The sequence below is a fragment of the Nannospalax galili genome, unplaced genomic scaffold, assembly GCF_000622305.1.
Source record: "Nannospalax galili isolate Female #2095 unplaced genomic scaffold, S.galili_v1.0 scaffold10, whole genome shotgun sequence".
In the NCBI taxonomy this organism is placed as follows: domain Eukaryota; kingdom Metazoa; phylum Chordata; class Mammalia; order Rodentia; family Spalacidae; genus Nannospalax; species Nannospalax galili.
In genome coordinates, this window is record NW_008331140.1 from 4,325,312 (window position 1) to 4,340,326 (window position 15,015).

Sequence of the window (15,015 nt, forward strand, 5' to 3'; positions counted from 1 at the left end):
TATCCTATCAGGATCAGACAATTGGTCACATGTAGTATGGAGGTCATTTGCATGGAAGTAAGGATCCTGTTAAATGAGAATAAACATATTTTCACCTGCTTTTATATGTACATTTATTATCTGTTAAGTTAATCATTTTCTCTTTATTATGTTCTTAATTTGATCCAACAGTGTTTCCAAATAAGAATATTGCAAAGAGTTCTCAAGAACTACTCACATAATTATTTAAATTAGTATTAAATGACATTTTAAAAGTTATCATGGGGCTGGAGAGATGGCTCAGTGGTTAAGACCACTGACTGCTCTTGCAGAGGACCCTGGATCAATTCCCAGCACCCACATGGCTTCTATGAATTGTCCTTAACTCCAGTTATAGGTGAATCCGAAGCCCTCTTCTGACCTCTGCGGCACTGCACCAAATGGGTACACTCACATACATGCAGGCAATACACTGATGCACATAAAATAAAAATAATAAATAAAATAATTTTAAAAGTAAAAAAAAGTTATCATAACCAGTTCAAATAGTGTTTTAATGCTATATCTGTGATTTTAGAGCAAACCATTTTAATGTTTTATTGCAAACATTTTCAGAAAGTGTATTCCTGTGTTTTGTCATTTTAGACAATCTATAGATGTTAAAGCATTGTTTCAAATGTCTTAGCTACTATGGACCTGAAAATGGCTGTATAAGCATATACAAAGGGGTAATACACATTAATATTTACTCTGTACTCACTTCAAACTACACAATATGTAGCCAGTGTACCCAGTACAGTTTCACATTTCCTCGAAGTTGATTTTAGATTGAGAGAATGGCCAATATGTCATAAGATCAGGAGAAGTATAATTGTAACTTACACCTGGAAACTTCCAATTTCTCTAGCACTCTTGCAACTACAGAGTCAAAAGTGTGTGTTTGTGATAGGTTTCTTTCAACTAACATGATGTTTTAAAAGTTCCTTCATGTTGAAGCATCTATCAGTGCTTCCTTCATAGTTCATTGACTATCAATAACAAGTGCTATGTACCTAACTGCTTATATTGATTTTTCAGCTTATAAATATTTTTATTTTTTTCACTTTTATTTATCAATAATTCTAATATTTCATTTGTATATGCATTTATGTGAATATATTTTTACTTCTCACGTCAATTTGATCATGGTGAATGATCAATAATGGGTCAATGAATTTAGTTTTCTGATGTTTAATTGAGACATTTGGTTTCTATATTCACTCCGGAGACTGGTCTATAATATCCTGCTTTGTTTGTGTCTTTGCACTGCTTGGTCTTTGGGCAACACTAATTTCGTAAAATAATTTCTTGTGTTTATTCTTTTTTATTTTATAGACTATTCCTAGAAACGTTTGTGTTAGTTCTTTAAATTTCTGGTAAAATTCAAAATTTAATCCAATTGGGCCTGGGCATTTTTTTTAAAGTTCACAGCCTTTTTATAACTATTTCAATTTCATTCCTTGATATAGATACCTTGAGTTTTTTTTTTTACATGATCTTCATTTAATTTGGATCGCTCATTTGTATTTATAAATTTACCCATTTCCTTTTGATTTTCCAATTTACTGGAATATACATTTTCAAAGTATGCCCCAATGATTCTTCTAATTTGATAAGCACCTGTTGTGATGTTTCCTTTATCACCTCAAATTTTATTAACTTGGATCATTTCTCACTTTGATTAAGGGTTTGTCAATTTTCTTTACATTTTCAAAGAACCAACTCCTTCTTTCACTGATCTTTTGTATTGTGTCATTCATACATATTTCATTATTTTCTTCTAACAGTTAATTTGATTTTTAATCATAATATCCTGAAATGTGTCATTAAATTATTTATTTGAGATCTCTCTAATTTTTAATGTAGTATTTATGGTAGTATTATTATATACTACTATAGTAGTATTATATGTACTATAGTAACATTATTATATATAATGGTAATTTAATGTAGATATTCATAGTTATAGTTTTGACGTTTAAATTGTATTCCTAATCTCTCACTGATTCTGTTACAACCAAAGAATTACAGCAGAAACCATGAAAGAATGTTGCTTCTGGCTACCTCCCAGGCTCATGCTTAGCTAGCAATATTCCTATGACAGCCTCTGACTACCTGTCTGGGGATGGTACTTCCATTTTCCTTTGACTCTAGAAATATTTTAATTTCTCTCTTTATTTCTTTATTTTATTTATTATTACTATTTTATGTGTATGAGTGTAGTGCTTGCATATATGTAATTGCACCCACATTGTGCAATGCCTGCAGAGCTCAAAAGAGGGCATTGGATCTTTGGAACTGAAGTTACAGAGTTAGCCATCACATTGGTCCTGCAAGAGCAGCCAATGCTATAAAATTCTGTGCCAGCTCTCCAGCCCCTTCCTCCTTATTTCTGTGATGATACATTCTTCATTTAATAGTATGTTGCTCAATACCCATGAGTTTGTGTATTTTCCATTTCCCTTTATGATTCCTAGTTTTACTCCATTGTGATCATATGCACAATTATAGTATTTTTATTGCCATATCTATTTATATATAGTTGAAGTGCCTTTTTCCTATCCCAGCTAAGTGTTAATTTGACAATCTAGAGCCATTTGAGAAGAGAATCTAAACTGAAGGGTGATTGTCAAGGTCTGATTGGCCAGTGGGCATGACGAGGGGAGAATGTCTTTATTATTAGTGTAGGAGGGCCCCAACTACTGTCATGGTACTATCCCACGCAGGTCTTCCGTGACTGTAGAACAAAACCAGCTAAGCATGAGTCTGTGAGCCAGACAGCAAGCAGTGTTCTTCCGTGATTTCTGCTATACTTCCTTGATTGTGACTGAGTTCTGTGGTCATAGGTAATGCTGTGTTGAGTAGCTAGCCCTAATGCCTTAAATTTCTGCCCTGATTTCCTTCAATGATATACTGTGACCTGGAAGTGCATGACAAAATCTCATGTAAGTTACTTTTGGTCAGAGCACTTTTTCACATCACCAGAAAGTAAACTAGAACACTGTCATTTTTACCTTAAGTCTGTGTTTGGTTTTGCTAATGGTGTACGTTTCTTGCAGGTTAGAAATAGATGGGGTCTATTTTTAAATCCAGTCTACTTACATGTGTCTATTTTGTTATCAGCTAACTGAGGCCATATACTTTGAGGATTATTATTGAAGGGTATGTATTGATTGTGCTCATTTTGTTTGTCATAAAGTTTGGTACTTTCCACATGCTCATTTGCTTATTTATTGTTCTAGTGCTTCCTCCATGCACATGATTTGTAAATTTTGTTTTTCATACTGTCCCATTGGTCTCAAATGTTCTGTTCATATTTTCTTGTCATTTTATCTTTATTTTTGTCTGTATATTACGCTTCATCTATTTGTTTTTCAAGCCCTGGTATTCTGGGTTCCACTTGATCCCACCTACTGTTAATTTTCATTGAAGTATTTTTTATTTGTCCTTTCTTTGATTAGTACTTTTTATCTGACTTATTAAGCTCTTCATTTCCTAAATTTCAACTTGATTTTTTTCAGTGTTTCTATCTTTATTCTGAGTCAGGGGGTCTCAGTTTGTAGCCCTCCCTTACCTGGAACTCACTATATGGACCAAACATAGATATCTGCCTAGTACTTTCCAATTACTGGGATTAAGGCATGCACTACTACTCAATTCATCCAGCTATATATTGGCACGTTCTTAAGATCAAATTTGTAGTTTATTCATATCTTTGTTTATATTTTTGTACATTGTTTTTTTTAACTTTATTGATAATTTCATACATGTGTATAAGGTGTTTTGACCAAATCCATGCCCACTCCCTCCCCTCCAACATTCCCCCCTCTGAAGAGGTAACAGTAAAAATTTTTAAGGATTAGATACAAGCTCCCAAATACTTTTTGACACTTTTAGTCTTTGGAAAAGAGTATGTTGCTGACAGGCCCAAGGACGTTTTGACTTTTAGCCAAGAAACTGGCTACATTTCTTTGGGATCTTTTTACCCTAACTTCCTAGCCAATTCTTACCTCCTATTCTTATCACACCATCCTCTGAAGGGGTTACCCAAATTGCCAATAGGGAATAGGGATGCTGACACTCTGGCTTCTTCCATGGTCAATAGGGACGCAGGGTGAGGCAATTGAAGTACCCCTTCAGTGGGTCTATCTAAAAGACTCCAAAATTGCCTAATTCTTGTCTCTAAGGGGAGAAGAAAGTCTTTGAGTCATGAATGGGAGATGTGAAGGGGGAGCAAAGGTTTTGTACATTCTTAAAAATATTCTGCTGCAACTTTTGTCTGGAATTTAATCTCAGGTGGAACGTTACCTGCAGAAGCAGCAAAAAGTAATACATAGGCCTAAAATGAAAATACTATAGGACTCAATTAAGACCATTTATTCCTACAATTCTAGCAGCTTTTAGAGAATGAAAACTTAAGAATATTACAATATATACTGGTGTGTAATTATTAAATTTAAGCTCTTTCTCTTCCTTCACTGATCTCATTTTTAGGGTCTAAATAATTATATAATGTGTAATTTAATGTAGATTTATGATTTAATGCATGTTACAAGCTTACCTGTATAGGCATACTGTACCAAAGAATTAAGTGCATTTGGATCTACTCCTTCCATCCTGACCTCCTCTTGTCTTGCTTCAAGCACATCATTAGTAAACATTGCCGCAAAATAATCTGACACTGCACTGAGAACCAACCTAGGAATTGAAAACTTGCATTTACATTTGTAATTAGTCAAAAGTCTCACAGAAAATCATTGATGACTTTCATAAAATTTACAAAACTTTTCAGTCTTCTTCTTCCATAAATAGATCATAATTGGCAGGTATGTTGGCTTATGCCTTTAATCTGAACAATTGGGAGAAAACATCAGGCTCATCTCTGTGAGTTCAAGGCCAGATAGCACTAAAGAGAACTTATTAGAATAAAAAAAAGTCAACACCCTCAACATCAACTTTGTTTAAGTATACTGAATTTAGAAAGGTCAAGGTCAATTAAGTTATTGGTCATTTTAAAGAGTTTGTGTCATTTGATCTTCATCATCAATATTTTCAAAATTGACTCCTTTAGATATTGGAGGCCAATACCTCAGTTTTTCAATACTTCAAAATAAAAAAATGATTCCCCTATGTTCCACTTTATACCCTGTTTATGAATTATTCCTCATTAATACTTCTTATACCTGCTGAATATCTTATCTCTATAAGAATATTTACCGATGGGCTGGGATTCTGAGAGGTCCAGCAATGAGGAGCACATCACACAATTTTTTCTCCTTCAAATAGTTCTCCATTTTACAAAGAGTTTGATCTGCATGATTTATAGAACAGAAACGATCCTCAGATCCAGTCATATTCTTTTCTCCAGATTTTTCAGCATATAGCCTGAAATTTAAGTGACAGTCAGGATTTGAGTCATCATATCATTTTTTGCAAATTTGAATTTTCAGATGTAGCAAGTATTAGATTATACTTGTCCCCTTACACACCTTCCTCTCTTCTCCCTCTTCCCCCCTCCTACTAGGCCTTCCCTTTCCACTGACATTCCTGCTTATGCTGTTATATATGTCAGAGTTAACTTCAGATGTCAACTTAACACAACTTAGAGTTATCTTGGAAGAGGGATCTTCAACTGAAGAATTTCCACCATCATATTGTTCTGTGGTCATGTCTGCAGGCCTTTTCTTAATTGCTAATTGATGTAGGAGGGCCAGTCCAGTGTGCGTAGTATAGTCCCTAGACAGGTGGACCTAGACAGGTAGCTGAGAATCCTCTGTGTTCTCTTTTTCAGCTCCTGCATCCAGTTTCCAGCTTTGAGTTCCTGCCTTGGCTTACCTTGATGATAGACTGCAAACTGAAAGTTAAAATAAACCCTTTCCCTTCCAACTTGCTTTTAGTCTGTGCTTTTTTTACAATGGCAGAGAACCAAACTAGCACAAGATATGCTATAGAATCCACATATTGGTACCATTTTCGAAACACCAGTCATAATTAGTTATAGGCCCCCCTCGTCAACTTGCCAATGTATTCTAAAGATGGTTGTTCGAAAGTGACATCACTTTCTGTGTGATGAAATTAAATGAATGAGTTCTTTCTACAACTTCTTCACCTATAAAGAATCTTTGTGAAATTTTATCACAATATTACAATGATAACTAGAGTTCTAAGTTTTAAATTGAGTTACAGCTATCCTAAAATTGCCCCCTTACAGAGGCAATACATTTTGAACTAATTAAAACAGACAAGGTTGATGTTCAAAGAAATTATAACTTAGCCTGTACCTACACATGTAATAGAGTAATGAAATCTCACCCAGTCATGGCAAGCGGACCTTGAAACAATCCCAGGCCAAATACTGACAAATTATGTTCACATAAAGCTGTTCTGAGCAGCACAAATCTGGTTATCATTGTCTGTCATTTGCTGTTGATGTGCTTTTAAATAGGTTCAACATGTTGGAGACAGAACAATTGTAAATCACTGATGATACAACATGTTTCCTTGTTCTCTTTCCCCTGCTCATTTTTTTAAAATCTACCTCATATTCTAATTCAAGATTGCTTGCTGTCTTCCTCAGGAGCACTATATAATTATACTTGAAAGGAAAAATCACTTGGAACCGATGGCTTAAAAGCATTCAGATTGTACTTACCATAAATTTTCAAAGTTTGGCACAGTTTGTCTTAACAGTTATCCAGTTTTGGGTTATTTATTCAAAGACTCAAGAATTTTTACAAATATGTGATCAATTTATGAACACCTGTTCTTTTCAAGTAAGCATGCCAATCCCCCTGAAAGATGTGTCTTTATGCCACATCAACTAGCAGCATTGTGGCATTCTCCTTCATAGACTGGGATAAGTAACTCTTAATGAAGCTCACATCCAAAAGGAGTTTTATGTATTATTTCTTTTCTTTAAATAAAGCCTATTCTTTTTTTTCTCTCAATGAGTAATTGTTTCACCATTTTGTGAAGAGCTATTTTTCCATTCTCAGTTTTACAAAAACCAGGTCTCATTTTTTACAATTTCATCCTTGAAATTACTCAATGCATTGTGAGTACATGCACTCCATTGCTGCCTCTCATGCCCTCCCCTCCTGCTGACTCCTTTCTTTTCAACCAGACCCCATTCTACCTTCATGTGTTTGGTGTGCTTGAGCAGGGGTTTTGCTAGTGATTTAATTGACATTAATTTTGTAGTCCAAGCATTCAATGTCCAATTATTTTAGGTATAACCATGTATACCTAAAATTGTGCAGCATAGTTAAAATGGAGGAGCATATAAGATTGAAATTTGTGGCCAGCACTTTGTTGGATTTAAAAAAAATCTAGAGTAATTTGCCTAAACATCGAAATGTTGTCTTAAAATACCAACTAGCTCATGGGGGGGCAACCCACCTCTGTGGAAATCCCAATGCCAAAGGTGGGTTGCCTCCCATGAGCTGTTGGCCAGAGAGGCCCTAGAGGTCCCCCAAACAGTAAAGGCCATTACCAATAATGTTGGTTGTACATCGTAAGTGGATGGTAAAACCCTGTTGTGGAAGACACTGCATGATGTGAGCATGGGGGTGGGAGAAATCTGGAAACTCCCTGTCACTGGATGGGTGGCTTTCATGGTGCCAGAAAGCAACATTCAGATGGCTGGGAGAGAAATAGCCCCTATAATTTGTTTCGATGACAGACTCTGTGCACTGCACTACCAACATGCCAAACAAGATGTTCCAGCTTGTGCAATAGTGGCGTGTTTAGTGTATGTACAATCAGCAAATTTTTGATTGGATATAATGCCTACTTCCAGGCATGGAACACACATCTGGTACTGTAGATGAGGTCAACCCTCTGTGCAGGGGAGGTTATAGGCTCCAGTGGGAAGCCACTGCAATTGTTCTGTTAGATGGATGTAATGCACCTGTTAAAGTACCATCCAAGCATTTGTGTTTACAACCATAGATTAAGTTATTATAGCAGCCACTGTTTAGCTGTTCTTGCTTCTTGTTGTTTGTGTTTTTATAGTAGATGGAATTCCACTGAAATGCGCCAACAGCCCACGGAAAACAGATGATGCAGAGATCCAAAAGTTCAGTGCCTTTCCATGATGGGAGGAAGATTATCCCACACCTATCACCTCAGCCAAGGCTCAGGAAACCTTTTGTTGAAAAGGTTTTGGGAAAAAATGTAACACCCAGAGGAAAGGGTAGAATGTATACTGGAACAGTCTTGCAAATACAATGCTGCAAGCTATAGTCATACCTCTTTCCCATGCTTGTCATGTGGGAGTCAGTTACCCCTCCCACCCAATGAGTCGACCTTAACTGCATGTGAGGGAGGGTCTAAGGATATATAAGCCCAGGATGCCATGAGGCACCTCTCTTGCCATTTTGTGCATCTGTCAGGAAGTCACCAGATCTACATTTGAGTGTGGACTTTGCAGTACAGCCATAAATCGGGTGGGGCATGAGGCACACACTCTTTTGTAAATAAATGCCACTGGTTTTACACCTTAAGTAGTTTGTAAGATTTTACTGATGAACATACCACATACCTTTTTTCTAAGTTATAAAAAGAAATCAAGCCAGCACTGAGATAGAAGTTTCCTTCTTGCTAACTAAGTTTCTTAGTGCTGGAAACTGCTGTAGAGGCACAGACTACTGGAGAAGGAAGGGAGTCAGTGGTCTTACCCAGCCCTAAGCTCTACAACCAATCTTAAAGAGGGTGTGTATTGTATCCTTTTGAGAATCAGGAATCATTTCTGTAAAGGAAAGATAAAGAATGTAAGAGGTAGAGAATAGGTTGACCAGGTTCTAGTGGATGAACTCACAGTGAAGGACATCTGGTGACACAACCTTGACTTGATAGTCCTTAACATATATGACGGAATGCATGAAATCTGGTGGGGCACTATGGGAGTGTAGATACAGGAGGGTTGTCAAGTATGATCAAGATGTATTGTATGAAATGCACAAAAACTCAGTAAAAAAAGAAAACAAATATTTCAATATTGTTATAAATTGTTATCTTATTTTGAGATTATGATGAATCTGTTTTTATATAGCCATTTTTGTCTGTGAAAGATTTGGGGGTAAGATGATTTTTATTTCCTCCTTTGCTTTGATCACTACTTATCACAGATAAGTGTAGGCTCTAACCCCTTGTCAAAGGAGCTTCTTTTTACAACAGACAGAGACTTTGCAAAGATCCACAAGTGGCCAAAATGTAGATATAAATGACCATGGATTGCACAGCCACAATTGAAACATTAAAAACACAATGTCTATACCTAAGTCTCAGGTAACATCATGGAAAAGAAGTCAGAAAGATAGCAAGAGTCAGAGGACCAGGATGCCTTCTGTTGGATAGTATCTTTTAGATATGACAGAAAACATGTACACATGAAATATCAACAATATGGTTGCCTAATAATAGCATTAGTTGACATGGCAGCATGAATAAGAGAAATCTCACAAGGTCCTACCTGTAATGAAAAATTTGCAATCAATTGCTGATGAGAGAAAGGGAATCATTTTTATCCCTGGTTGGTTACCCAATCCCAAGGGGATAACCCCTATGCATATGTACATACAAACAACACTAAATGATACCAATAGGATATATATATATATATGTATTGTGTGTACATATAAATATATAAATATATCATATGTAAATGATAGCGAAGAAGTGGTCACAAATTCAGAAACTGAGGGGATGTGGGAGGAGTTAGAGAGAGAGGAGGATGAGAAGAAAATATAGTACTCATGTAAGAAAACTCCAAAAATTTTTAAGATTTAAATTAAAAAATATTCTAAAACCAAAAGCTCAAAAAAGAAGCTTATATTTAATAGATATGTCCTATAAAAACAATGATATTTAAAATCTTAAGAACTACAAAGGGCAAAAGTGCTAGGCCCTAGTAAGTACACCACACATGAAATTGAAAGCAGATTTATAGCTGGCTGTGGTGATGCACACCTTTATTCCCAGGACTGAGAAGGCAGAGGCAAACAGCAGAAATCTATGACATCCAAGCCAGCTTACTGGAGTTACAGAGAGACCCTCTCTCACAAAAAAAGCAAAACAACTACAAAAACCCAAAACAACAGCAACAAATAAAACATATTTATGGGGAAATGTAAGGATCTTACACAGTAAATTGAAACAAAGAACTGAAGAAACATAGTAAACGAAACCATGTAAAACTAGATGTAGTATTGTATTCTCATTTTATGACTTTTGCTTTTATTGATTTTTTTAAAGGAGAAATTAATAAGACAGCAATTTAAAATCCATTATAGTGTGAATACTTTTCCTAGAAAATTAATTACAAAACTATTAAAAATGAAAACTGTGAGCACTTTATATTATTTAATGTTATTTTAAAAATATTTAAATATTTTTTAATGTGTGTGACTATATTGCCTGCAAGTATGTAAGTGCACCCATGTCCTGCAATGCCCACCACAGATTTCAGAAGAATGCACTAGATGCCCTTGGAGCTGGAGCTACAGACAGTTGTAGAACAAAGTGTAGAGAAGAGTCTGCAGAGTGTGTGTACCTGGAGAAGTCTTCTATATTAAACCTCAGCCACCCACGGTTCAGAAACCGTTAGGAAAGAGGGGGCAGAAAGATTTAATATACAAGTGTGGTGCATGACCACAAGGTAACACAGTCTCAGAGGCATGATGTAGTAAAAGCGTTGATTAGAATGGATTTAGCACATGCGCCACAACATGTCTGTGGATGACAGAGGACAAACTTCAGGAATTATATCCCTTCTTTCACCATATGGGTCCTGGGAATCAAATTCAGATCAGCAGGTTTTGCATTAAGTGCCTTTACTAACTGAGTCATCTTGTGAGTCCAAAGAAGAAAGATTTTGCAGCATAACTTTATAACTTATTCCAGTAGAATAATGAAGATCAAACTTCATCACAAATAGAGAAGGAAATAATAATTAGAGTGAAAAATAAAAAGAAAGAGAATAGAAAGGGAAATAAAACATATTCCATGACACTAGAATTTGGTTCTTTGTAAATTCAAAAGTTAACATATTTATTTATAAGATCACAGAAAGACTTTTGCCTCATAAATCAGAAATTAAAGTAGACAATCCAACTGAACTTACTTAAATAAAGAGGGTTAATAGTAGGTAACAATTCTACTCCAGATAATGTATTACATACTATAGATGAAATGGAACATTTGTAGAAATACACAGATTACCAAATTAAAAAATAGAAAATCTAAAGAGACTTATAATAGATCAAGAGACTAATGAACAAAATAATACCCATAAGGAAAAGCCCAGGACTTCACTGATAAATTTTATCTAATATTTAATGAAGAATGACTATTCATCTTCAAATATCTCAAAAAAAAAATAAAGACAAGGAGAGAAATACCTTCAGTCATTCAGTGACACTAATATTAATGTAACATTATTAAAGAAATATTGTAAAAAAGAGTTTGGGAAGAGGGATAATGAGATGTGAGATCAAAAGCTTACATTGAAGTAACCTAAGACACAAAGCTTCTGAAAAAGTAAAAACAGAAAGAACTACAGGAAGCAGGAAAAAACATTGTTTGGGGTATTTCTTTGCCAGAAGGAGTTTGCTATTGTGTGGAGAGCTGTATCCCATCAAGAAAATGTCTCTGAGCATTCCACACAGCAAGAACTTGAAAAGCTGTGTAGAGACAGTTTGCTCTGCCGAAAAGAATTATGGAGACAGTGACTGAAGATAGAATTCAACTACAGCAAATTGAAGATACAAAGTAGAAGAGGAACACAAGATTCTGAAACGGAGATTTCCAACAGACACAGTCCCCTTTCTCTGCTGTTGCCTGAGGGATTAGTGATTATGAAGTGCAACCAAAGGATTTTAGGATGTTAGAAAGTAGGAAGTACTTGGAGGAGGCTGAACACAGGTTGCATGAAGCCAAGAGCAGACAATACCTCAACAGTTGTAATTTTATATTATATATTAATTTTCTGTATTTTTATGTATACTTTGGTGTTTTCAGTGTTTATGTTGTAAGTTTATCTCTTCGCAAAGTTTGTTGTTGCTCTTTTCACAATAGCTAAGTGATGGAAGCAACCTAAGCATCCCTCAACTGACGAGTGGTTAACAAAACTGTGGTATATTTACACAATGGAGTTCTATTCGGCAGTAAAGAAAGATGAAATAATGAAACTTGCAGGTAAATGGATGGCTCTAGAAACTGTTATACTAAGTGAAGTAACACTGACTCAGAAAAACAAAAGACGTATGTTCTCCCTCATATGTGGATCCTAGCATCAATCCTTTTAAATTCCAGATCCTTTTAATAAGATGATGCTATACAGCTCTCCCTTCTGCATTAAATAACTACCATCATCACAACTTCAGCTGAGCCTCATCGCTAACCATAATCACAGTTGGGCTTGATGATAGTTGTGCTCATTCATTAAAGGAGGGACAAACAATGTCCCTGGACCCTCACTGGAGTATCCAGACACTCCTCCCACCAACTGCATGTAATTTGGCCCTAATAACACATAGCCTCCTGGATTTAGGGATGGCTAAAGTAAACAATCTGGGAAAGGCTAGGAAGAGAAGGCACGATCCATGCTGGGTAAATGCTATCCAGTGTGCAGACCCTCAAGTCATACATATACCTCAGCAACCCCTCAGTAATCTCAGAAAGGAAGCTCAGTACATTCATAGGTTCCCCAGTAAAACTTTAATGAAGCATTGGCTTGACACTAGAACCTTACAAAACTGATGTTAAATTTATTTGTTAATGCTATTATATTTTATAATTATTTTAAAAAAAGAAAATGAGAATGCAAAAGATGTTAAAAGGATATGGGAATGGAGATATTTTCCAAAATAGAAAAAATGAGAAAGTCTAAGCAAGTGATGAAGGTCTGTTTAGATTTCTTATGACATATAAAGTATGAAACAAAAATAGTATACACATAATCTTAAAATTTCTGTGGTCATAGTTTAGTCAAATAGTTTAAGGAACAAAATATATATCTAGTCAAGGTTTACCTGAGAATATTTGTTTTTTTTACCCAAGCCTTATCTACATAGCACAAGATAATTAAAAGTACCATACTGGTGGAACTAACCTTATTTGATGTTTAACAGCCATATATTAAGGCCTATACTAATGTGGTCTGAGGGACTTAAAGGAGAGTTTTTTGCCCCTTTCCCTCCAAGGTCAACCAAGTGCCAGGGGACTATGGAACATCTCTCAAAATGTCCTGTAACTGTTGTGAGCCACCTGTTCTCTAGTTCAGGGAGGACATGGAGACCCCACCAGATGGACTTGAACCAGTGTCCAGTCTACAAAGAGGAGGGTCAACTTGAAGGAAACATCTCTTTCATGTTTCCAAGTGAAGCCAGACATGGTCAAACAGGACCTTTGACTTATCTTCAGATAGATGGAACTGGTAAAAGAAAGGAGCCAGCAGTTCCTCCCAAGCCCATGTGACCCCTGCAGAACAGATCCTCAAATGACCTTAAGTGTAAAAATAAATTGATTTATTTGGGCCATCTGCATGGTCTTAAACACCCAAAAGGAAAGTATAACCAAAGACTAAAGTCATCAGTATACTTCTTTAAGAGTTCAAGGGATTACACTTCCCAGACATTAGGCTTAAGTCTATATAAAAAGTTATTTAGATAATTGTTTTTCATTGATGATTTTGTTCCTAACCAGAAAGTGCTGCTCAGATGTAAAACTTCAAATTTTGATCTCCAATACTGTAGTGTGTAGCTATGGGAGACAACCAGCTATTGTTCTAAAATGATGGATAAATTTGTTTTCTCCCCCTATTTCAGAAGCGTTTGAGAGGGAACTGACACTGATTCTAACTACTCCAACAGCTATCAAAATACCTGAAAGCAAGTCCTAAATTCATCACTCCTGAGTCCAGCCTTGTAAGACAAAAGAGAAATGAGTAAGAGTCCAATAGAGGAATGCTTTTGGAAGCCCTTGTCAAGAAATTCCAATGGAGTCTCTTAAGAACATTTGAAAATTGCCCTGTTCTGACTTTTTTCTAGTTCCCTGTCTAGAACTTGTAATGTTAACTACTCTTGCCTTTACTTCTCCTTTACATCTCCTATTCACTATTCAAGGACTTTGTTTTCCCCTTAGGGATAAGAGTTATGCAATTTAGAAGTCTTTTAGATAGACCCGCAGAAGGGGTACTCCAATTGCCCCACCCTGTGTCCCTATTCAGCATGGAAGAATCCAGAGTGGTCTGTGTCCCGATTCCCTATTGGCAATTTGGGTAACCACTTCAGAGAATGGCATGATAAGAACAGGAGGTAGGAATTGGCTAGGCAGTAAGGGTAAAAGATTCTAAAGAAAAGTAGCTAGTTTCTTGGCTAAAAGTCAGAATGTTCTTGGGCCTCTTAGCAACATACTCTGTTCCAAAGTCCAAAAATGTTGAAAGTATTTGGGAGCTTGTATCTAATCCTTAAAAGGTTTTAGGGTTATCTCTTCAGAGGGGGGTAATGTTAGCGTAGCCAAAATCCCCATAAAAATAAATAAATGAAAGAAGAAAAAAAAAGAATCATCACATCAAACACTCCATTCAACTGGAGAGTAAAGACTGTATCCAGATATTTCTAACCTACTCCTTTACTACAAAATTCAAGGACATGAACTTTAAAAGTCTCATGTATCAACTTCATGTAAAGGACTCATTCATGTGACTTCAGAGATGCTGGGTGAGACTCATCTTCAATTATTTGATGGTCAAGTACCCCCAAGTAACTGAACATTTCTTTCAATTTTATGTTCCTTAAACTCTTTTATACTTAGCTATTTTTAATGGCTCCTAACATTAAATGATTCACTTAGTATTTCCCTAAATTATAAAACAATGCTAATTTTCGTTTAAATTAAGTCATAAATGCTTACCCAAAACTCCTAACTTATTCAACTAGTTTTCATGTTTAAAGAATTTAAGTTTTTTTACTCTTTGTAAATATATATATACATATA

General features: G+C 35.8%; 1 protein-coding gene across 2 annotated transcripts in view; it reads right to left on the minus strand.

The window, feature by feature from the left end:
* The window catches only part of Klhl4 (kelch like family member 4), a 78,760-nt gene that overhangs the window by 32,176 nt on the left and 31,569 nt on the right, over positions 1–15,015 (minus strand). For both annotated transcript variants that reach the window (XM_017795595.1, XM_008822443.2), the window contains exons 2-3: positions 5,236–5,403; positions 4,580–4,716 (exon numbers count right to left, since the gene is read on the minus strand). In XM_017795595.1, the coding sequence (XP_017651084.1) occupies positions 4,580–4,716; positions 5,236–5,403 (305 nt within the window). The remainder of the gene's footprint in view (positions 1–4,579; positions 4,717–5,235; positions 5,404–15,015) is intronic.